We start from the raw sequence: 24,977 nt of genomic DNA on the forward strand, positions 1-24,977 counted from the left end.
ACAGTCCTTCTGGCAGTTTCAGCACTTAAGTATTGCAAAAGATTGTCCACAGACTGTCTCCAGTAGAAGGGACTGCAGTAGTAGAGCAGGGATAATGGCCCAGCCAGTGCTTCCCACCATCCCTCCTGGAGAATCAAGACACACTTCTCTATTAGCAGAGACTGAAGCAGCACAACTTCCCAGTATCTGAGCTATCCAAGCCTATATATACTTAACAGATATGCTGTTGTCTTGTACCTGGACACCCCTACAGGAACATTCCTTGACACTTCCTAGCCCCAACACCAAATGTACAGGGGAAATAGGAAAGAGTTGATTAATGAGGGAGTATAGTGGCTGAGGAGAGGTTGTGTAAACAAGTACTCTGGCTAGGAATACAATTTTAGTGGATTGTATTTATATACATATAATATACACACATTGTAACAAATATATAAAGGGCATAGGTTGTGGGGAGGAGACAATTTTCATGGTTTATACAATGTTCAAAGGTCTGGTAGAAAAATTTTAGATTCAAACAAGATAGCAAAGACTATATGCATGTGGATGGGTGGCAGGGTATGTAGAAGAGACTGATCAACATCTTCTGAATTTTGAAATTTCAATTTTTAAAAATTACTATAAATATTCCTCTCCCCAGCACACCAGCTCTAGTAGACAGATATAATGCAGAGCATACATTAAAACAAGAAACACATATAACTAACCTGAGTAGCCATATTATTCTACTGTTTTCCACTCTCCCATTTTTCCTCACCCCTTTGTTCATAACTATTATTGTATCATGTCAATTTTAGACTGTGTTCCTTAGGCCAGGGAGAAGGAAAATAGGTCTTATATTTATAAAGGGTCTAAACATTTTGGGGCACTGTGAAAAAGTTAATCATAATTAAGTATTCTGACACGCAAATCCAAATTGCACAAGTATTTGGTCTCATACTCTTTAAAATATAACAAATATACAGCAGAGTAGCAAAAAAGGCAGTTCCTTTTATGCCATATTTCCAAGAGCAACAACAGTTGCCATTATGCTGCTGGAGAAGATGCAAAGTTTGACTTCAATCCCATGCACACAGAACAACCTGTTAGCTGCCATGCCTATACATGGTTTAAACAGTTTTTTGCCCCTGTGTAGACAGGCTGTTGCACCTCAAGCGACTATCTTCTGATTCGTGCAGGAGACAACACAATCTTTACTGATGGAATTCTAAGATTTTGAGCCCATTTCTTATTATTTGCATCACAATATAGTCACTGAAACAAATAATTTGTTTCAAAACCAGCAGGTTTCGATTTAGAAATTTATGTTCCTGGTATTTTCGAAGACTTCATCATAGAGCCAGCTTTGACTAAATTCTTTAGAGCGTTCCATAGCTTCAAAAAGGCGTCTGTACTCTTCTGGGTACAAATTGCCTGTTATAATGTCTTCCGGTATTTCTAGCTCCCTTAACAGTTTACTCCCACTGTCTGGACTCCATGAGCTGAAACACAAGACATTACAAAAAAAATTCATGTTTTAGCATTTCTTTCAGTTACAAAGAAAACAACAGTAAGGTGCAACACTGGGCACAATTAATTCTCTCTCAATTTCAGGCTGTCAAGAATTCCCTCAGGTGACACCAATTATTCTCTATGAATGCTGACGATAGGGGCCTCTGTCCATTAGATTCATGAGTTTAATCACAAACTTTTCAGATGGTGCATTTTCCCCTCCATTCATTGTACAACTGAAACAACACAGAACCTAGGGCATGAATGGGTTTAGATTCCAATGCCTGGGGACAATGAAAGCCATGTTTGTTATGAGGGTGAGACAGTCTGAAGGGTTTAATTACCCTTTTCCTTTTTTAATAATCCCTTTTCCCCCATTATATGAGGTGGTCTGTTTTACTGTACCCACTGTCTCTCCCACTCATATTATGTCACTGCTATCAAATTTAGGAACTGTACAGTTCCTACAGATATCTTGACTGCATTTATTTTCAAGGCAAGGAAAAAGTATGTTTATTAATACACAGCAGCTGCAAATTAAGAGACACAAGCTCAGCTACAGATTCTGGCATAAGCAACTAGTGGAAAGTAAGCACCCTGTCAATTTGACAGTCTACAAGGAAGGAACCTGTGATACCCCTTTATACCAGTCTTGCTGACTGAGTTATAAAACGTCATTAGCATATTGCCAGGGGGATTATCCACCAACCGGAAGATTGACTACAAACCACTGGCAACACATGAAAGAAAAAACACTTTGTTTATTGGAATAGTTAACCAGAGGCTGGTTCTTCTCAGGGAGCATTCATTTCCTATGAATGGAAAGAGAACACTAATAACCACACCACAGGGAGTAAATGGAGTAACAGTGGATAAGGAAGCCTGAATGTCTTGGAGTGAGGGGCTAAAAAATATTGGTAGGCAAAACTGACGGAAATAATTTAAAAGCTTAATTTATAAATTAGATAGTAAAAAACCACTTTAGGGCATCCAGTCTGACCCACTGCACTGTGCAATCTATTTTCAACAGTCTTATTTAATCTACTTTTGAGTTTGGTATTTTGTACATATTAAACTCAATTTCTACTCAGCTTTATGCTGCACATATACATAAATCAAATGAAATAGCAAGAGCAGCTATTCAAAGGAAGTTTCCTCTCAGCTAAACCACACATGCGTGTGACATGCCAATGTAATGCTGGCAGATCTTTTAAAAACAGTGTACACACGTGAATTACTTTTTTAAAAATCATAACTTACTCAGATCAAAATCAATTTTCACCTAAACATTGAAAGGCATATCTATGACCTAGGGACTATGTCCCTACCAAACTTCAAGTTTCCATCGCCTCCTACTAGGGCTTAGAGTTGTTACAACAACAACAAAAACTACCAAATTTTGTTTAGAAAAACATCTTATTCTATTCTGCCTGTGCTTTAAAAACAGCCACATTTGGTGAAACATTTTTGGTGAAAGAAAAAGTTTATTCCCTGAGTGAGAACATACGAACCAAATTTCACCCAAAAAGAGTTATAAGGTTGAGCAACTCTAATACAGTTGTTGCTGTGTGATCTGCTTAAAAGTGGTGGTTATTTTGCTTGTCGCAGCTCAACAGTCTAACTTCTCTAGTTTGCACTGGGAGTTTGATTGTTCTGGGTTTTTTAGCTTTCTGTGCTTCAGTTTACGCGAGGTTCCCACTAACAGAAACGCTATTCGAATTGGCATCCCTACTGCACTCTGCATAATGTAACTTGACATATTTTCCCATTAGGACACTATACCATTTAATGATTACTAGGGCTGTTGATTAATTGTGATTAATTGCAGTTTTAATCGCACTGTAAACACTAGAATACCAATTGAAATTTATTAACTATTTTGAATGTTTTTCTACATTTTCATACATATTGTATTCTGTGTTGTAATTGAAATCAAAGTGTATATTATTTATCATAAATATTTGCACTGTAAAAATGATAAAAGAAATAATATTTTTCAATTCACTTCAAACAAGTACTGTAATGCAATGTCTTTGTGCAACTTACAAATGTAGATTTTTGTTACATAACTGCCCTCAAAAACAAAAAGCAGAACTTCAGAGCCTACAAGTCCACTCAATCCTACTTCTTGTTCAGCTAATCGCTGAGACAAACAAGTTTGTTTACATTTACAGGAGACAATTCTGCCCTCTTCTTATTTACGACCTCACCAGAAAGTGAGAACGGGTATTTGCACAGCATTGCAAGGTATCTACATACCAGATATGCTAAATATTTACATGCCCCTTTATGCTTTGGCCACTGTTCCAGAGGACACGCTTCCCTGCTGATGACACTCATTAAAAAAATAATGCATTAATTAAATTTGTGACTGAACTCCTTGGAGGAGAATTGTATGTCTCCTGCTCTGTGTTTTACCCACAATCTGCCATATATTTCATGTTATAGGAGTCTCGGATGATGACTCAGCAAATGTTCATTTTACGAACACTTTTGCTGCAAATTTGACAAAACACAAAGAAGGAACCAATGTGAGATTTCTAAAGATAGCTACAGCACTCAAACTAAGATTTAAGAATCTGAAGTCCCTTCCAAAATCTGAGAGGGACGAGGTGTGCAGCATGCTTTCAGAAGTCTTAAAAGAGCAACACTCCGATGCAGAAACTACAGAACTCAATCACCAAAAGAGAAAATCAACCTCCTGCTGGTGGCATCTGACTCAGATAATGAAAATGAACATGCGTCGTTCTGCACTGCTTTGGATTGTTATAGAGCAGAACCGTCATGAGCCTAGACGCATGTCCCCTGGAATGGTGGCTGAAGCAAGGAACATACGAATCTTTAGCGCATCTGGCACGTAAATATCTTGCGACGCCGGCTACAACAGTGCCACGCGAATGCTTGTTCTCACTTTCAGGTGACACTGTAAATAAGAAGCGGGCAGCATTATCTCCTGCAAATGTAAACAAACTTGTCTGTCTGAGCGACTGGCTGAACAAGAAGTAGGACTGAGTGGACTTGCAGGCTCTAAAATTTTACACTGTTTTGTTTTTGAATGCAGGTTTTTTGTACATAATTCTATATTTGTAAGTTCAACTTTCATGATAAAGAGATTGCACTACAGTACTTGTATTAGGTGAATTGAAAAATACTATTTCTTTTGTTTTTTACAGTGCAAATATTTGTAATAAAAATAAATATAAAGTCAGCACTGTACACTTTGTATTCTGTATTGTAACTGAAATCAATATATTTGAAAATGCAGTAAACATTCCAAAATATTTAAATAAATGGTATTCTCTTATTGTTTAACAGTGCGATTAATTGCGATTGTTTAATTGCTTGACAGCCCTAATGATTATTCTCTTTAACCATTATCAGCGATACAGTTTTTAATCTATATGTAAAGGTGAGGCTGCCCCTGTGTGCCCCCTTACAGCCCAATGTTGCACTGTGGGAGTGCCCAGCTTAATTCACTTGACAGCATCAGATTCACTTTAATAGCCAGGGGCACAGAGAAGCCAGCACACATTACAGAAGAGCATATCCTCTTTTAATAAGGCTCAGGACAGGAGCAATTCAAACAAACAGTTCATAAGGCCCTCACCTCTGAATCCTGCATCTGTTCCCACACAGACTCTAATTAGACAAGTCTCCTAGAGCCTGAGAGGAAAGAATCCATGACCCACCGCAGTCTGCATGGCTTCCACTCCCATCTCTCTGAGCTCTCTCTTCCTGTTTATATAGCCCAGCCCTAGGGCAGGACAGGGACCCCTCAATTTTACCCCAGCTGTTGGCTCCAGCCTGTCATTCAGACAGTAATGCATGCCTGCACACCACAGTACAATATTTTTTGCTAATTACTTTTCTAAAATATTCTAATGCAGCATTATGTAGAATGTCTTGTTGAAATTCAGATTTATATACAAACCCAAAAATATAATGGGAAACCCTAATATTTTAAATCAGCATTTACAGAAACAAACCCATGTAAAGAAACTTGTTAATAAATTGACAGAGAAGAAAATCTTTTAACATGCAAGAAGCTAGCACAGTTTATAAAATTTAAAAATTTCCAGACTACGTTATCTGTCGATCTCTTTTAGAACGAATGCACGAACCCCTCTTCTAAACTAGCTCCATTATATAGTTTCATTTGTTTAAAAATATCCAGGTACAGAGTTGTGGGTTGGCAATGCTGATTTTGATATGCAACTTAATATTCTTATGCATGTTTGCAAACTGCAATTGAGAATACATTTATGCAAGAAAAAGAAATACTGGCAAGCATGTCTGCATTTAAAAAATAAATATTTACAGCATGCAATTACTCAGCCCCCACAAATGGCAGAGTAATTTTTAATTTGTTGCTAAAATCTTCATTTCCAATCACATAGTATTTTGAGCAACTGTAAGTTTATTCTGCATGTAGTTGTATAGAATTAAAGGAACACTAAACTGTATCTGGACTAAAACAGTGAGGAGTCCTTGTGGCACCTTTGAGATTAACAAATTTATTTGGGCAAAAGCTTTCGTGGGCTAGACTGGGAATGGTTGGGTCATGACAAAACCTAAACGTAATTTCCCCGATACTAATTTCTCCCTACCGTTACTCACACATTCTTGTCAACTGTCTAATGGGCCACTCTCTTACCACTTCAAAAGTTATTTTTCATCCCTTGGTATCCTGATGTTAATTGATTTATCTCATTAGACTGACCTCACACTTGGTACAGCAACCCCTATCCTTTCATGTATGTATACCTGCTCCTATATTTTCACTCCATACATCTGATTAAGTGGGTTCTAGCCCACGAAATCATATTCCCAAATAAATTTGTTAGTCTTAAAGGTGCCACAAGGACTCCTTGTTGTTTTTGCTGATACAGACTAACACAGCCACCACTCTGAAACCTGTATCTGGACTGTAAAGAATAATCATTTAAGAACAAAACACTACTAAATTGTCCTGAACCCTTCAGTCATATGTCTGGTGAAAAACTGTAATATAACTTTTCCATATACTTACTTAAGTCTATCAATTAGTTTAGACTTGCGTTTAGCAAGACACTGTTTTATCATAAGAATAAAGGTAGATGAATTTGTGGTTGTCATGCCACCTGTAAATAAATTCCTCCGTGGTGTCATTCGTACTAAACATAAGTGGTCGTTTGGCAGCAGCTGCAGCAACAAAAAGAGTTAATGAAAATAGGTCATAGTTAAGATTGTATTTCCTTGATACAAATAGTGTATTTCTTTAAGTCACAAGGAAAGACTTCTCAAAGTAAACCATTCTTTTAGTTAGCAGAAAAAGGCATGAGATCCAATGGTTGGCAGCTGAAGCTAGATAAATACAGACTAAACATAATGTGCAATTCTTTTTTAAAACAGTGAAGGTAATTAACCACTGATGGTGGATTTTACATCACTTTGAGTCTCCAAATCAAGACAGGTTATCTTTCTAAAAGATATGCTATAGCTCAAACAGAAGTTATAGGCTTGATGAAGAAATTTTCAGATGAGGTTATTTTGGCCTGTTATGCAAGAGGTTACATTAAATAATCATAATGGTCTGGCCTTAAAAAATCTGAATCTAACTCATTTTAATTATCTGTCTTTTGGACAAATATGGAATACTGTGGTGTAACATTTGTTAAGACTGTCCTCCCATCTGAGAAGCGTATGAATAACTTATTTTTATCCTTAAAGATAAAGGTAGTTTTGTACTGGCAAAAAGAGATATATGACCCAATAGATCATTTCCATCTCTAATTCCCCTGACTCTATGAAGTGATCTGAACGTATCTTTTACAATCCATTTGGTGTGTAGCCATCAGCTAAAGCGTCACCTCATATGACCTATGCTGTAATTATGGGGACATTTGATGTGTCTACAAAGCTGTCAAATATGATATAATCAAAACATGCAAAGTAACATTCAGTATTACCAAAAAAAGAAAAAAAGAAAAAAAAGAAAAAAAAAGTCCTTTATGGGTTTTATTGCTAAAATCTTAGCTTAAAAAGAGCCATCATTGGGTAATGTAATATACTGATGAGTTTTAACACCAAAGTTCAATAAAAATGGATACAAATGTCTTCATTTTTTTTTAAACTTCAGGATTTTGTTTCAATTTAAACATTGTCCCTGGCAATTTAAACTATTATATCTATAGCCCAAATAATTTTGCATCATTGTGCTAGCATGAGAACATGAATTTGCAACTGAACAGTGAAGTACAAGTATTACACAAAACATCAGAAGTAAAAGTGGATTTTGATTTTTTTTCAATTCTGTTTTACTAATCTAAAGCGTTATCAATAGCACCTAACACAATATATTTTTTTAAAGAGATGTCCCTTCAAAAAGTCTCATTTTCTTCTTTTCCCATTTATTCTGTCTGCTGCATTTCTGTCACCTTGGTTAATAAAAAGATACTAGTTGGGTTCAGTTTTACTTTTGTTTATAAATCACAAATCCACTCCCTACATTTTATGCACAGAGCACATTGTGTCTGAATTTCCTATAATGAAAGGGAGTATTTCAATAAAAAACATCTCAATTAAATAAAGTGAATTCATGAATTTTCTTATAAAAATTTGTAATGCAATCAACCCCCCCCAAAATCTAAATTTTGGGCCTAAATTGTTCGACAGCATCTCTAAAGAAAGAGACCATATGTGTGGGTCTTACCATGCTCTTTGGTATTGCAAGTCCCCTGGTTTTTGAATTAGTCAAAAATGAAGACCAAGGTTCCTGGGAGGAAAAAAAAAAAAAGTTCAAGTTTAGAATATTTTGTCATGGCTTCGTAATTTTTTTTTTTTAAGTCTTTTGCCAAATATTACACTAATATCGTTTCTAAAACTTGATCTAAAATTGGCAGAATATATTGAAAATAAAAACATGAACTGAAGAGTACAATGGCCCAGATTCAGGAAGTTACTTAAGCATGTACCTAACCTTAAGCATGTGAGTATCCCTATTTACTTCAGTGGAACTACTTGGGTGCTTAAAGTTAAGCACCTATTTAAGTAACCTTCCTGAATTGAGCCAAAAGCTGCAAAACTGTGGAGAAAGGAATTATTTCTCGGCAAAATACCTCCAGCTTTCCAAGTTCTTCCCACCTTTCGAAATATGGTCCTTTACAGCCAAAATTATACATGAACATTTGTATTGGCTTCATTTCTAAAAGAAACCCCAGCACGAATCCCCTTTATGTCCAGCAACTGCCAATTCATATATGCTATAGTTCTGTCTACAGCTGCCTACTGCTTGTTCATCCTGGACTGGATCCTTCCTGCCCACCCATCTTACTCTTTCTTGTGCACCTGATGCACCTCTCTGCCCATGGGTTCTGTCTAAGTACTTATCTGGCCCCCATCACTGTTTTATCTGAGCATCTCCCATACATTTATGACTGTATGGTCACAGCCCCTGTGAGGTAGGTCAGAAATAATTCCATTTTCTAGATGGACTTCCTGCTATCAAAGGCAAATGGGTTAGCTGGTGCCAGCCTTTTAGGGGTGAGGAGAGTGGAACAGGACAGGAAGAATCAGTGTGGGTCAGGGGTTTGAGTCAGCAGGAGCTGGAACACACTTCAATCAGCCCACAAAGTAGGAGCGTTATTTCTATTCTCTTAATGCCAACCCAAACCTTTCAATAAATACTGAAAAAAGCATGCAGCCAATCTCTAAAAGCCTGAAACACAAAATTGCTTCTGCCAAGAAAACTAAAGTGCCCCGGGGACTTTAAAAAGTGCTACTAGGCTTATTTATTTAAATACCCCATTTTAAAGCTGCATTTGTTGGAGGTTTTTTTTGTTTCTTTTTAAAGCAACCTGTCCATAGTTTAACACTGCTGAGTTTCTTGTTTTTAATTTAGAAAAGATGTTCCAACTTTAAAAACCCTAGTTTTAGATCTAAACTAAAAATAATTGTTAACATTTCAATCAGATTTTAGTTTAAAAAAAAAAGTAAATATCTGGGGTAACAGAGTGAATAAGTACATTTTATGTCACAAATTCTGAAGACAGGAAGTTCTAAAGAAAATGTTCACAGATCATTAACTATAATGGTACCCTTATAAAAGCATTTTCAACACAGAAAACTAAAAATATGTAGTGTTTTAGAAAATTTCATTGTTTACTATAAAAAGCATTTAGCTCAGTAGACATCATCATAGACAGTACAAAATACTCACCATGTGCAGAAGCTTAATTTCACAGGCTGTTTGCCATAGCACACTTAATGCTTGATAACTCCTTAGTTCACCAGGTTTTGCAGTCAATACCTGACAGAAAGACAAAGTTGGGAAAAAAAGAAGATTATTTCTGTATCTATTCACTCCAAAATCCTTATAAATGTGACTTAAGTTCTCAAGAGACAGCAAATTCAAAGGTTTCAGAGTAACAGCCGTGTTAGTCTGTATTCGCAAAAAGAAAAGGAGGACTTGTGGCAACTTAGAGACTAACCAATTTATTTGAGCATGAGCTTTCGTGAGTTACAGCTCGCTTCATCGGATGCATACTGTGGAAATTGCAGAATGTCAATTTCCACAGTATGCATCCGATGAAGCGAGCTGTAGCTCACGAAAGCTCATGCTCAAATAAATTGGTTAGTCTCTAAGGTGCCACAAGTCCTCCTTTTCTTTTAGCAAACTCAAAGTTAAGTCTAAAATTTCAAGCTCCACTCACTTAAGCTCCACCTTAGACCTCACACAACATGCATCACACATTATTTTAGGCCTCCCTGTCAGATGAACACATTAGAAAAACAGATTCCACCATAAAACCACTTCATTTCGTACAATATTTTAATATTTAAAATTACCCACTTAAACTGCATAAGAACGTCTATATTAACCTCTTTACTAAGAGAGTGAAAGAAGTCTTATGAAAGAACAAGAAAATACTCACCCATTCACTCTACCTCTACAAGAGCCAAAGGATTACCCAAGTTTGGGATATGTTATTGCATAGATTTCATTTTACATTAAAGCTAGTACTATTCCTAAGAAAGAGGATCATGCAGCCAATTTGTTGAAACAGCACCAGATGATGGATTGTATGAATGCCAAAAAGGTTTTCTAAGGCACCTTCATAAGAAGCCTGGCAATTCAACTCAATACTATATGTCACACAACTTCCAGAAAGGAAAAAAACCAACATTTCAGTTAATCCTGAACTGAGCAAAGACAGAAGTGCGTGCATCTATTGTGGAGTGATTTCATTTTTAACTATAGATTTGACACAATGATCAACTGAAAAATGGAGCCAGATGTACCCTTACCTAGGGAAGTGGATTCCAACAGTATTTATTCAAGACAGGCATTCAGCTCATATCAAGGTGAGGGGGGCGCTTTTGGGGGAGGGGTTACAGAAATTGCATGAAGAGAGTGGTAAATTAGTGTAAGGAAGTAACACCATAGTGGTGACACTAAAAGAAATGGGCTGCCCTTTTTGCCAATCATTTTATCATTAAAGAAAATCACTGCTGAACTGCAAATTTAGTGGTATTTAAACCTCTTATTTTAAAAGAGAATACAAATTAAGTATTTAGAAACATATGGGATAAACTGGATTACATAGGTACATCTAGAAATCCTAATATTTACAGAAATACCTGATATTTATTTCAAGATTTAGTAGGATTTGTTTGTAAAAAAAAAAAAAAAAAAAAAAAAAAAAAAAAAAAAAAAGATAAGAAAATCACAGGTGTAGGTCTCCCAGTGGAACGTGGTCCCCACTGAAAGAATATATATTACTTTCAGCCAGATCCTCCCTGGAAGAGCACGAGCAGTGGCGCCAATTCAGATATTTCTTGGAGGGAAGGCAAATTCTGGTGTTCCCCACCCTGCCAGGGAGGCGTTCCAGCCCATGCTTGTGTCACCCCCGTGTCAAGGATGCTGAGTCTCTCTCAGCCAGGGACTCCTCTCTCGTACTCACAAAGCGCATGAGCTGGTGCCACCAGTAGTTGAATTCTTGGTGGACTCCCCTGTTGTACAGGAACAGACTCCCGGTGTGCCAGGGGTTGCAACACCATTTGGCTGGGCCACACCTATTTGTACAGAGGAGCAGCTGGTCAAATTTCAGTGGCAATGTGACCATGCAGCCAGAGCAATGCTCCAGGCCACTCTGGCAGCAGCCATACTGATTTAATACAGAATCACTGCTTAAAAGGTGTTGGGCCATGCTCCCCAGTTCCTGCCCGGTGACCTCTAGAACTTTGGGCAATTGCGAAGACTTTGGCAGGAGGGGGCTTCACTGGATCCCTCTCTTCCAGCATGCAGGGTGGCAGGCCAAAAAAAATGATGCCAGGCTGGATGTGGCCCCTGGGCCACCAGTTGCCCATCCCTTTCTTTTGGTCTGGTGGTAAACCCCCATGATAGTTTTCAAAGTAGACTGTTAAGATGAGTGTTCATTTGTGAAAAGCCAATCTGAATACCAAACACCAGGGGAGGGGGCTGAATCAACAGAGGTGATCCCAAAGGGAGTCACAGCATGAAAAAGTCTGGGAACTACTGTTACTGCATTAAAAAATATACAACAGAAGTGTTGGTTTTCCATCAGGCACCAGCATGTCTTCAGTATATCTGGCTTCTACTGACTGTCCCTCACATGAAGGGCACTCTAATTTGTGACACTCACTTCCTTTAAAACAAACTGTGTTTTCACAGACAAACATTCCTTCAGGAGGAGCAAGCAGCAGAGAGACAGTCCCTCCCCCTTTTGTTAGAAAAATATCCTTAAGTAAATAAAAAGGAAGAACATTTTTTAAGCAACACATGGACAAAATGCCTCTACACAGAATGTTCTAGAGTTTTCAATGAAGCATCAGCTTCTCTTTATTAATCAGTGAAATCTCTTGTACTTAAACATACCTTGTACTCTTTTTCACTAACAAACATGTTCAGTTCTATTCTTCCATATCTGTATATGGAACTGCGTTCATACATGACAAAGATAAGCTTCCAAAGAGTGTTTCTTTCCTTTTTTTGGGGAAGGAATCCAATAATTTTTACAGGAACATCTGTTTTGAAAATGAGCAAAGGTATCTTTGAATTTTCAAATATGTACTGCACAACCTCAACAACACTAAAGTGTAAGTTACAACCACGAGAGCAAGCATTATTTTAACCTGAATGTATTTACAGATTTTGTTGTTGCTCAGGTATGGCTTACAGTATGGCCCATCACTGAATGCACTTTGTGTCTGTCTGAATCTCCATTAAAGAGGTGCAAACAATTGACACTACATATTCCACCATACACTGTTTTACCTCTCACTAAAATGCCAGACTACTGGGCATGTAGTATCTATGAGTCATATCTCTGTATTAAAGAAGATGATAGATGTACTCCGCTCCATTTTATACAAAATTAAGCAAGGCCCTCAAGCACCTGCCAAACTGCCTCTGAGGCCTCAAAGACATACCCACAACATTAGGTTGATTTTCAATTTACCTGCTGTCCAAGGAACTGCCAAGATGCCCAAATTTTCAAAAAGTTTCTCAGAGTACATAGCAGGTGGTTTCATAGCTCCACAGCCCAAAGGGTCCAATCTGAAGAAGTCACAATAAACAACTTCTAATTGTCCATGTAGGCTGTTCTCCAGAGACTGAAAGCAATGGTGAAGTTAAATTTTAAGTTTTCAACACCAATAATTTGGACACATCCTAGGTATTTTTCCATCTGAAAACAAAAACTCAATGAATTATCTTTAAAATAAAAAGATTCTGTAAATACTAGTTAAAAATAACAAACATTGCTCACAGACCTAGCTATTGAAATGTTGCATGTAGGCCAGCTACTTTTATGATGCAAGGCAGATGTATTTTTTACATATTTAGCATTTGCTCAACTGGAACTTTGCAATGCACTATTAAACTTGTGTAACCTTTGGTAATTTTTAACAAACATTTGATTAGCATAACAACTAAAAATGAATATACACGAAGAAGTTGAGTGAGTTGCTCATGCTTATGCCAAGTCAATAGCAGAGCTGGAAACAAGCAGGAATCTTGGCTCCCAAATCTCAGTCTCTCCGAAACAGCAAAAAAAGCTCCAAATCTGCAGACCTCCAGGCCCATGCAAAGCCCCACTCAAATCATGGACCCAACAGTCTACTTGCCTGGAGTCAACTGCAGGATCCAGGACAAAAGTTTAATCAGGTAAAATAATCATTGAAAGTAGATAAGAATATTTGTAGAAGCTTCTGAAGACCACATGAAAACCATCTTGCTTAAAAACACAGTCAGGATCATTTAGGTGACTATTAGCCACAAATCTAAGTATGTCCCTGTTTAACGAGACCTCAACTCGAAATCCTGCACAAACAGGAGAAATTGACTGGCTATATGAGAGAAACAGTGAAAGGCAAAGTGCTGTCAAATGTGGAAAGTAAACAAATTAAAAAAACAAAAAATATTTTTTCCTGCCATCTTTAACTTGTATCTATCTTAGATGTTACTTGTAACAGGTAAAAAAAATTCAAACAGATGTGTGATTTTAAATTAATTTCTCATTTTCCTACCTCACTGCAAATTTCAGATACCCTTAGAAAAAAACATACCTGTAAATCTGGAAGAAAAGCTTTGTCACTCTCCAGAGCTACCACTCGGGCACCTGCATTGAGTAGCGTCCGGGTCAAGACTCCAGGACCTGGAAAAATCATCATTGTTTAGCTCTATCATTTAACATGGACTCCCAAAGGACATAACTGGTACACACGCCTTTCAAGAAGGAGAAAAATAAGTTTACCTAAATATTGGAGGGGGAGCAGGAGGGAGGTGGAGGGGGACGGAGATTAGATAAAGAATTATGCCCTAAGTCTGCAACATGTGAGTAAAATTAAGCATGTGTGCAAATTTTTGCAGCATAAGAGCTTTAGACAGTAGTCAGACACGCTCTCCCAAATTTCTGGAGATCTCTACAGTTGTTCTACAATTTTCTCTTCAAGCTCTGACAGTCTAAATGGACCTTCAGCCTTGACCTGCATTGCTACTGTTTAGCAGCTGAGCGTCTCCTGTGCAGTGACTGAGAAATGTGTGGTTGTAACGTAAAGAAAAAGGCAGTGTGGATATACTGAGACCACATTTACTGGACTTGTGATAAGAAGTTTTTGAAATAAAAGGTGTGTATGTAGTTCAGTCAAAAATGTTTCTATGCTGAAATGTAGGCTTACAGGTAACATAATATACAATACCAAAATAATAATGTAATTAAAATTAATTGTATTTAACTGTTCATGCATATTCAAAATTACTTTTTCCTTTATTAAATGGACTGGTGAGGGAAAATAACTAATGAGGCAACAGCAATCCCTAGCTTTTCAATGTTTCTCCCCATGTGGTAATGCCATGAGCCCTACACTTTAGACACTCTGTTCTGAGTTCTGTTTGAAATATTTAGAAAATGTGCAGAACAGGGAAAGGTAATGCCAGCAAAGCCAATGGTAAAGCTTCCTTTCACATCAGTGGGGCAGCATCAGGCACTTTTCCATAAGAGCTCCAGACAGAGAGAGCAGGCAGGACCTAATTTTAATATCACATGCAAAGAACAACCAGTAGGACACAGCACCCCACTATTGCACTGCAGTGTCAGCACTTAATATGAACCAGTATCAGGGTGTAGAGCTTGAAGCTGTGATCATAACCTTCCAGCAAAGATGCTAGATCTTGTCGTGTTACTGAAACAGAACTTTGTAGCATTAAAACTACTCCTAATGAAGTCTGATAATTTCTTTATAATCACCATCCCTCTTCAAATACTAGAGCCTAAAGTCAGTTTTGCAGAGACCTGCAATCAGATTTAAGTTCAATGCACTAACTTTTCAGGCTGTGCGGATTGCCAACCTAGCCCCAGAATATTAGACCAATTCTGAAGACACTGGACAAGACCCACCACTTCACTCTTTTTTCCCCCAGCATTATGTTTTACGTCGTTTTGCTTAGGTCCTTCCAAAAATATTAAGTTCATATTTCCGTGTGAACATTTACAAGGTTTCCCTTCATCCCATCCCCAATGACCATAAGCCACCAAGCCCAACTGTCCCGCTAACACAGCGGCTCCTACCCAGCACCAGATGCGGTCAGGGCCCTAACGATAAAAGAGCTGGGGCGCAGTTGCCCCGTTCCCAGAATAACCCCTTGGCTTTTCCCCGCCAGCCTGGGGCCCTGCCTCGAGGTGGCTCCCCCAGAGTTGACGAGGCCCAGCCGACACGTTTGAAAGGTTTAAACTCAGACACTGACAGGTTTTTAAGCAACACTTAGTCTCCCAGCTCCCTCCTCCGCGACCCCAGCCCCGGCGCATGAGGGCGAGGTTTGCCGCGGCCCAGCGGGTCCGTGCTCGGCGCTGCAGGAAGCGACACGGGCAGGGCCGCGGGGGGCGCTTACCCGGCTCGCACTCCAGGACGACGGACTCGGGGCCACGGGCCGGGCCACACTCCAGGCTGGCGCGCACGGCGCGAGCCAAGTCGGGGCAGGCGATGAACCTGCGCAGCGGGGGGGAGGGCCGCGCCCTCTCCAGGACCAGCCGCGCCGCCTCGGCCGCCTCCGGGAGCCGCAGCTGGAGCCGGGAGTCCGGGTGCTGCCGCGACTCCTGCCCCAGGCCGCGCCGCGGAGCCCGGCAGCCGGGGAGGCCGCACAGCAAGGGCCTGAGCGCGGCGGCCGCGGCCCCCAGAGCCGCCAGCACCGAGCGCCGCCCGCTGGGCCCCGGGGCCGGCAACGCGGCCAGCATCTCCGAGTCCGAGCCGCACCCCCACGTGGGTGACCTTCCCGGCCAGTAAACACAGGGCAGGGCGCAAGCGCCAAGGCTACGTCATTTCCGCTTCCGCCAGCAGGCGGCCGTACACGGTCCCAGGCTCTCAAGCTTCTCCGCTCTATGATTTTGGGCCGTCAAGTCTCCTCTTCTCTATGGTGCTAGCCCTGCGTCGCCGGGAGTCCGCAGCAGAGCTCGCCAGAGACCCCCGCACCCAGCGCCGGCCATGGCCGCCCGCAGCCCTGCCGGGGCAGCCGGGCACCTAGGTAGGAGATGGAGGCTCCTCTGCCTACCCCCCTTCCCCTGCCCGCGCGGAGCCGGGGGCGGGACCCCGGGCGGGGGTCACCCGGGAAGGGGCAGAGGCGAAGGAAGCGGGGTGGCGGCTGCGGGGCTCGGAGCCCGGGTGGCCGCGGCTCTGTGGCGGGCAGAGCGCACTGTCGCCGCGCGGGAAGATGCGGTGACGGGTCATAGGGGGGCGGGGGTGTCGATGCGGGGCGGGGGGGCGACGTGGAGCGGGGCGGAGGCTCTCGCATCAGCCCGCGGGAGGGCGAGGAGCCTGGGGCCGAGATGCCGCCTCTCCTGGCGCGCAGCCCGCTGCCAGTGCCGCCCTCGGGGACGGGTAAACACCCCGCAGGGCGGCGGGCCGGGGGCTGGGTCTTGCTCTGAGGGAGGACCCCGGCGGGTGGCTGGTCTGGGGGGAGCCAGCGAGGTCGCTGCACTGCTCTGGGCAGGAGCGCCCGGCGCAGGGGGGAGTCCAAAGGCTGGTTAACAGTCGGCGCTAGAAATTCACCTCATGTCTGATTTTCATGTGTTTGTTTATTTGGTGTTTGAATGGGTCTGAAGCCATGTAACTTCTAGAGCAATGGAAGAGACAGTCATACAGATTAATATGATCTGACCGCAGCACAATGTGAGTAATGAAAATGTCACCAATGGTTGCTCAGCCTTATAAACCAAGTTTCAGAGTAGCAGCCGAGTTAGTCTGTATCCGCAAAAAGAAAAGGAGGACTTGTGGCACCTTAGAGACTAACAAATTTATTTCAGCATAAGCTTTCGTGAGCTACAGCTCACTTCATCGGATGCATTTAGTGGAAAATACAGTGCGGAGATGTATATACATAGAGAACATGAAACAATGGGTGTTACCATACGCACTGTAACCAGAGTGATCACTTAAGGTGAGCTATTACCAGCAGGAGAGGGCTGGGGGGAGGGGGGGGACCTTTTGTAGTGATCTTATAAACCAAGATACTAATTACATATTGCTTTCCTTATAATTTAGGAATTCTGCTGGAGGTCAGCAGATGAAGCAGAAGATTAAATAGGAAGGCTTATTTTAGAAGGTATTTGATTAATTTGAAGTGACCCACTCTACCTCCAAGCCTCTGGAGTCATAGGTGAATGGGCTTCTGGTACTTGTGAATAGGTTCAGAGCCTGCCTCTGCTTCTGGGCCTAACAGAGTGCACTTAACATGATACTTGTCACTTACACTATTGCCCTGTCCACCAGGCTTTGACTAGCAGCTGTGAAACTTCATATAATGGTCATTTTCGCCATTGCTGTGGTAAAGCTCTAAGGTGCAACATAGGCAATGGAGATGACTATCTGCGTACTCAGGACTGAATTGGTTTAAATGTCCTTTATAATTGGAAGGTATCTTCACAACTATAAAGTCTAGCAACTATTTTTTTTAATGAGCTTACATTCTGGAGAAACTGATAGCGTAAACTTTTCCCCACCACCCCATTGCCAGGGAAAGTATCTTATTGGTCACTGGGGTATAAATTTTTCAAGCCCTGGAAACAAAATACGACATTTTGGGGTTTGTGCCAGTGCTTTTGACACTTGGAATTCCTTGACCCTTTGGCATCTCCAATCAAATAGTTGATTTAGGCCCTGATTCTGCAACTGCATTTGAGTACCATGTTTCAGAGTAGCAGCCGTGTTAGTCTGTATTCATAAAAAGAAAAGGAGTACTTGTGGCACCTTAAAGACTAACCAGTTTATTTGAGCATAAGCTGATGCATCAGATGAAGTGAGCTGTAGCTCACAAAAGCTTATGCTCAAATAAATTGGTTAGTCTCTAAGGTGCCACAAGTACTCCTTTCTGAGTACCATGTTAATCTTCACTGAATCTTAGGGGGAAAAAAATCTGTTCAGCTGAGTGCTGTGTAAATTCTCAATCTATTTTTGAATGAGGTTTTTGTTTTCAATTGAGAAATTAGTAACAGAGAGCCCAACAATTTACTGATCATAAAGCGTTCTGTTTTCTTAGAGAAACTGTTTGCTGCTGTCCCCAAATATAGTTTTACTGTGCAATTTTGAAAATACAGTGAACTTTGTTTTTAAATGATACTGAGGTGTTCTGCAAACACTTCTTGCCAAATGTAGTGCTTAATACAGAAATAGTAGTCCAACTGATGTCAGTAGGGTTACTCAGAGTAGTTGGGACTTATTCCAGGGACTATTTGTATGATCAAGCCCTAAGCTTATTCTGCTGTCCTTCATAGAGAAGACACTACTGTTTTCTTCACATCAGGATTTATTTGAGTACAGGCCTTTCCTTCACTAAGGATTGTGGTTGACTTTAAGGTAAATTGTGCTTCCTTTTAACAGGGGAATTCTGTTATTCTGTTCTCTTTTTATGGTGTAGAAATAAGAACTCTTTTACATCAAGAATTTTATAACCTTCTGTGTTCTGACATTATGATATAATAGCATTGGTTTTATGATAAGACTTCTCATACTTCTCATCTTTCCATTCTTTTGTGTATTTTGGGAACTGGGAATGGACTCCTATATACCACAGCTACATTCAAAGAGATTTTTCCTCTATTAACCCCTGTTGTTACTGGGAACATATACATTTTTGCATGAAATAGATAGAATAAACAATGTTTGTTTATGGTTAGAACTTACTGTCATGAAGTACCCAAATGTATCTTGTTTTAAATACTTTATATTTACTGAATTTTGTTGCAGAATGAGAGCCTGCCAGATAACTGCATATTGAATCTTTCAGGGCTAAAGAAATCTTGCTGTCCTTACAATATCTTTGAGAAACTATTGAAGTTTTAGGAAAATGGTAAGTGCTGTAATTTTCTTATTTAGAAAATGACTCGAAAAGGCGTATAGTATAGAAAAATAACATGACTGATTGTACGATATACACTTTCTAATTTGTGAAGACTTATACCTTCACCAGGTAAAAAGATTCACATATCTGTGTAGAGTGGTGGTCAGTTCATTGTTTTAACAAACTAAGCAGCCTAATGTACTCAGCAGGGGTGCTTCTTGTTAGCCACTCTGAAATTCTTGGTTTCCTTTCATGACTGAGGATTATAAAAACTCGGGGAAGCAAGAGTCCGAGGCTGCTTGGAAACCTGACTGTGCCATATGACAATGTAAAAAGCTTCCAGGCTAGCATCTTAACCCCTTCTTTATCAGGTTTTTCCCCTTTAAATAGGTTGAGTCAATCTTGCATATTAGTGGGGAGCACTTCTGTGCAGTCTGTGGCTAGAAATGCCAAGTTAGTTGCATTTTGAGGCCTTTTCTGAGCACTAGATTCATGCTGAATGCACCTCATTAATGCAAGCTGATGTGAAGTAAAATAATATCAGGACTACTCCACCTATAATATATTTTGTTTTATGGTGTTTGACATTCTGGCTTTACAAACCCTGCATTGGACTTGACAAAGGAATTAGCTAGCAAAAAAATAAATAAAAATTAATAAAATAAACTGGTGGTCTCTGTTCAGTCCCTAATGAACAGATCTGTGTCCAGTGATGCTAGTGGTAGCGTCCGTATCACCATACCATTGGCACTAAGTGGCCAGTCTTTTTGACAGTCTCAGTAGAGAGGACAAGGATTGTGTTGGCGTGGAGATTGTCACTTCAGGTATGGGTTGAGGCGCTTTGGCAGTGGAGCAACCTTTTCCATTCTACCTGTTGTATCTGTTCTGTGAATAGAGGGGACTTCAGTCTTCCGAGCTATTAGAGCTGGGACCTTTCACCAGCACTAAATTAACAGTAAATATTCCTTTTGGCGGGGGGGAGGGTGAAGAAACCATATTTTTGTAACATGCTCCTTTTGACTTGCTGCAGGTTAGAAGCATTCTGAATATGGGCGTGCAAATGAGTGCACTTTCCTTTCCACCCCATTGTGTCTCAGAATTCCTGTTTAGAATTACTACTAAGATGCTTCAACTCACCCTGGTCATCCCCAAAACCTGTTTGCAAACCATCTTAGTAGCTTAACTCTTTGCAGTCCCTTCTGTGCTCATCCCACGTATCTTCTTTGCTCTGATGCTGTTCTCTATTTTATCTTCAAGCTAAACCCCTAAAATCTCACCTGACCATGTGTGCACTTGATCTGCCAGTGTCATCCTATTTGATAGAATTTTCTTGTTTAATTTTCTTTGGCAAGTTGTCTTTTTTTTTTTTTTTTTAACTGTAATTTCGTGATGAACTCCATTGAAAATCTATTCAGCTTTCATAGAAGACATAAACAGGATACATTTTATTAGAAAATCCCTTTATATGCACTTTATACAGTAATTGTCTAGTTTTTTACCTCTAATCATCTTGTACTTCTGTAAACCCCACCAACCAGAGTATTTGCTGCCTCTTGATAAAATGGGCAGCCAGTTGATTTCATTGTAGAACCTGGAATATCACTGTTTTTGAATTTTGTTAGTTAATGTTTTGCAACTTGGAGTATACATCTTAAAGAATTCTTTCCTAATGGTTAAATCTTTGAATTGTGTGTACATTTTACCTTGCAATTAGAAAGCAATGCTGTGATGCTTTAGACCAGGGGTTCTCAAACTTCATTCCACTGCAACCCCCTTCTGACAAAAATTATTACACCAGGAGAGGGGGACCGAAACCTGAGGCTGCCCAAGCCCTGCTGTCCTACGTGTGGGGGCAAAGCCTGAGCTCCAACATCCCGGGCGGGGGGCCAAATCTGAAGCCCAAGGACTTCAGCCCCAGGTAGGGGGTCTGTAGCCGGAGCCCTGCTGCCCAAGGCTGACAATCTTGGGCTTTGGCTTCAGCCCTTGGGCCTAGCAAGTCTAATCCAGCCCTGGCATCCCCATTAAAATGGGGTTGTGAACTACTTTGGGGTCCCAACTCACAGTTTAAGAACTGCTGCTTTAGACCAGTCTCTCATTGCTAAATGCATGGAACCAGAAGTGTATCTGTTCTGTAGCTTTTGAATTACATTTGCATATTGTGGTCAACCCATAAACTGGATAGCCTCTGTCTAGAAAGCTGTAGAGAAGGCTTGTAAATTATTCAGTAATACAGTGGCAACTTCTGTTATACATGTCCTTGTGCCCTTGCAGCGGTATTTGAAGTTCACAGCATGGAGTTTTCACATTTGGCCATAGGAACATTTTAGATCCTTGACTAGTTAAATGCATGTACCCTGATTTCTTTATAGGCTGCTTAATTTATCTTCTAATTTTATATCTTTCCATGGAACATTATTCAAATCTCTTACTTTGGTTCCTAGAGGCAGCATTGTCTAGTGGTTAGAGCAGCATGGTACTGGGAATCCAGTTGTGTGTAATTTTATCCTAGCTCTGCTGCTGTCTCATTGTCACCTAATCTCACTGTGCTTCATATTTCCATCTGTAAAATGGAAGTGATTCTTGTCAAACCTCCCTTGCAGTGGTGTTGTGAAACTTTTTATTAATGTTTGTGAGGTGCTTTGAGATCCTTGTATGGAAGGCTGTGTATATTATTAGTTCCACAGGAAGCCTTTTCTGTGGAAGTAATTTTTCATGCAGATAACATCACACCCATTTTAGTTGATCTTCGGCTATCTGAACATAGGGGTGTTTATTTTCAATTATAACTTCTGTTCAACAAAGGAGACCTTTACTAAACAAGCCATGTACTTGACTTTGAATAGAATAAAAATTAAATCTTAAAAACTTGTCCATGAAACCTTTCCAAAAACTCCTTGCCAAAATGATTAGAAAGACAGTAGCCAGCAACATCTTAGACAATTAGGACCAAAATCATATGGTTTAGTAACTGCTCACAGGAAGAGAGATAATCTAGACATCAATCAATTTGGGCCAAATTCATAACTGGCATAAGTGGCCACAACTCTATTAATGTCAACCTTTTATGCCAATAATGGAATTTGATTTGTTTTTAAGATGTAGTTGGCTCACATGCTTGCTTCTCTCAGGTTAAACATGATTGAGATGTCCTTTCTGAGTGTGATCAGTGTGAATATGGTATAGTCATATTTTTCAAATTCTGGTACCTAAAAGAAGGGCAACTAAATCCATATCTGTCTATCATACTTACGTGGACTTCATTACCATAGTATCTGAGTGCCTCAGAAACTTTAATGTATTTATCCTTACAACAGCCCTGTGAAGTAGGGCAGTACTATTATCCCCATTTTACGGCTGGGGAACTGAGGCATAGAGAGGCTAAATGATTTGCTCAAGGTCACACAAGAAGTTTGGATTAGAGCAGCGCTCCCTAGTCCTAGACTAGTGCTCTAATCACTGGACTACCCTTCCTTTCCAAATAAAATAAATGACAGTTTTTCAGAGACGTTGAATAGCCACTACTCCCACTGAAGTCAGTTAGTGATGCTCCATAACAGTAAGTAGTAATTTTGAAAATTCCTCGGGTTGGGCCTGCAGATTTAGTAAGAGAGAGACTGTACCTGTGGCCCTGGTAAACTCTGTAGATAATGCCTGCAGGCCATAACTGTTTCATAAGGTGTTACATTCAGATGTCCTCTATCCCTGTCCTTATGTTTGCAGCCTGTGATATGGTATAGAGACTAGAAGTTGTGTTGTCCGTGCTGATTGTTTGTTTGAATTAGTCAGAAGCTTTTAATACCACTGATCATGAGGTTTTGTTTCCTTAACTATGAAACCAGGCATGAGTGAATGGAAATAGTCTTGAAAAATTCTGTTCTTATTTCAGACAGGTATTTCTGGGTAACTTCTCATCTTCCCTTCGAGATCTCTTTTGAAAGATGGTATTCTGTCACTTCTAACTTTCAACGTATATGTGATATTGGTGGCAGGGATAGTGAGGCATTTTGGACTATGGAATCAGCAGTTTGCCAAAGGCATTCAACTCCTATTTTCCTCCTAATCTAATCCAGATGGTACAGTATATCAGCTTTCTCAGTGCCTGGCTGAGCTAAGGATTTAGCTGAGAGTGAGCTAGCTAATGCTCAATTCAGATAAGACAGGTAGTACTTGTTAATTGGAGTTTACTGAGGGTGGTTTTCTCGCCTTTGTCAAGGAAGGTTTCTCAATCTTGGAAGACCTTTAGATCTTGATTTGCAGGTGTCCAAAACACCATTTTTTCTCAAGGATTAAAATAATTTATCTCAATTTGGAGCTTTCTACAGTTATCCATGCTTGTATCTCCTTCAGATGGTATTATGTTGATCTATCCTTAAAGATATTTTCAGTACATAAATTATTTTTCACACATGGATGAGGTATTTATGTACTTAGGTTTTTTGGATAGAAAGTTCTTAAATTTTATACTCTATGAAAACTGCTGCTGTCATACGCATGTAATTTGTAAAGTGTAAAAAAAGCTGAAAAGGGCTGAGAACTTGAACATTGGATGATAACAGACTGCAAATCACAGTGATGATTGAACTTGCTGATAGTCTGAACAAATAAGAGTTCTCAATTATGCTTGTAGCTATTTCCAGCGTTTCACGCTAACTCAGACATTCTAGGCTTCAAATGACACACAAAAAATGAGTGACAATCCTGGAATCTCAATTTTTTTATATTACGTTTTGTATTTGTACATGTATTCAGAGACGTAACAATAGACACATTTTTAAAAACTGAAAATATAATGCAAACTCGGCTTAAGGAAAAACTTCTTGTGGGCTTGCCCAATAGATGTTAAATTCTTGGTTCCTTTAGCTGTAAGTCTTGGGATCTAAGAACACAAAATGTGGAAAATCAGCAATGGGTCTAACTGCCAGTCTTTAGCAATTGCGCTTCAAAATAGTGTTTTGCTATGGACAATAACAAGGAATAAAACCATTAGTACACATTTAAAAAACAAAAACCAAGGGTCAAATTCTGTTCTGCTATATCAGTTTAATTCACAATGTAGCTGAATGCAGAATTTGCCCCAATGAAACTTGAAAAGGGAAAATGTCAAGTATTTTTATAAAACACAAATGTAAAAACTAGCTATACATAAGTGTCTGGAAAATACTTTGTACATTTGAAAAGATTAAAACAATAATGTACTCTGTTTGTTCATTTTTAAAAACAGTTGGTAGGTATTATCTTTTCTCACTGAGGGCTGGTCTACACAGTTTAAGCACTAATGTAACTTGGGAAGTTGCACTGATTTCCTTAACACAGGTTTTGAACTGTTTTAGTTAAATCTGTGCCCTAACTGTGTTGATCAGCCCTAATACAGTTCGACAAAATGGCAGGCGTCAAGAACATTACTGTGTCATTTCACACCTGCTTTTCCTTCTCCGCTTCTATTATTTAAAACATTACTGATATTTGAGTGTAGGTTATTTTTAAAGAGGGGTGGTTTCTGTCCATATGATGATGTAGCCTTACAGTATTTTACAGTAAAAACATCATCATGGTAAGCATAGGAGAGTAGATTTTGTCTGGTGTATTTTCAGGACAGCTTCTCAGAGCTGTGTAATTAGTAGAACTCGGAAAATTAGACCTTGAAAACAGCATATGG

At 39.9% G+C, this 24,977-nt stretch overlaps 2 protein-coding genes across 7 annotated transcripts in view; one reads left to right on the top strand and one right to left on the bottom strand.

The window, feature by feature from the left end:
• Window positions 1-422: 422 nt before the first annotated feature.
• On the bottom strand, window positions 423-16,223 carry TFB2M (transcription factor B2, mitochondrial). The gene is made up of 8 exons (XM_074947071.1): window positions 15,881-16,223; window positions 14,059-14,147; window positions 12,951-13,104; window positions 12,368-12,516; window positions 9,689-9,778; window positions 8,183-8,245; window positions 6,521-6,672; window positions 423-1,481 (listed from the first exon to the last, which is right to left on the bottom strand). Exons 1-8 carry the CDS (start codon window positions 16,221-16,223, stop codon window positions 1,295-1,297), a joined length of 1,227 nt encoding a protein of 408 aa, XP_074803172.1. The 3' UTR covers window positions 423-1,294.
• An 84-nt stretch (window positions 16,224-16,307) lies between these two features.
• The window catches only part of CNST (consortin, connexin sorting protein), a 112,917-nt gene continuing 104,247 nt past the window's right edge, over window positions 16,308-24,977 (top strand). Inside the window, exons 1-4 of one of the 6 annotated variants that reach the window (XM_074948945.1) lie at window positions 16,308-16,510; window positions 17,088-17,422; window positions 17,527-17,587; window positions 19,228-19,330. The gene's annotated coding sequence lies outside the window, so the exon portion shown is untranslated. Of the gene's footprint in view, window positions 16,511-16,769; window positions 17,423-17,526; window positions 17,588-19,227; window positions 19,331-24,977 lie in introns of those variants that run through there. The other 5 variants (XM_074948948.1, XM_074948947.1, XM_074948944.1 and 2 more) reach the window with 5 other exon arrangements.

This window comes from Natator depressus, chromosome 3, assembly GCF_965152275.1.
Source record: "Natator depressus isolate rNatDep1 chromosome 3, rNatDep2.hap1, whole genome shotgun sequence".
NCBI lineage: Eukaryota > Metazoa > Chordata > Testudines > Cheloniidae > Natator > Natator depressus.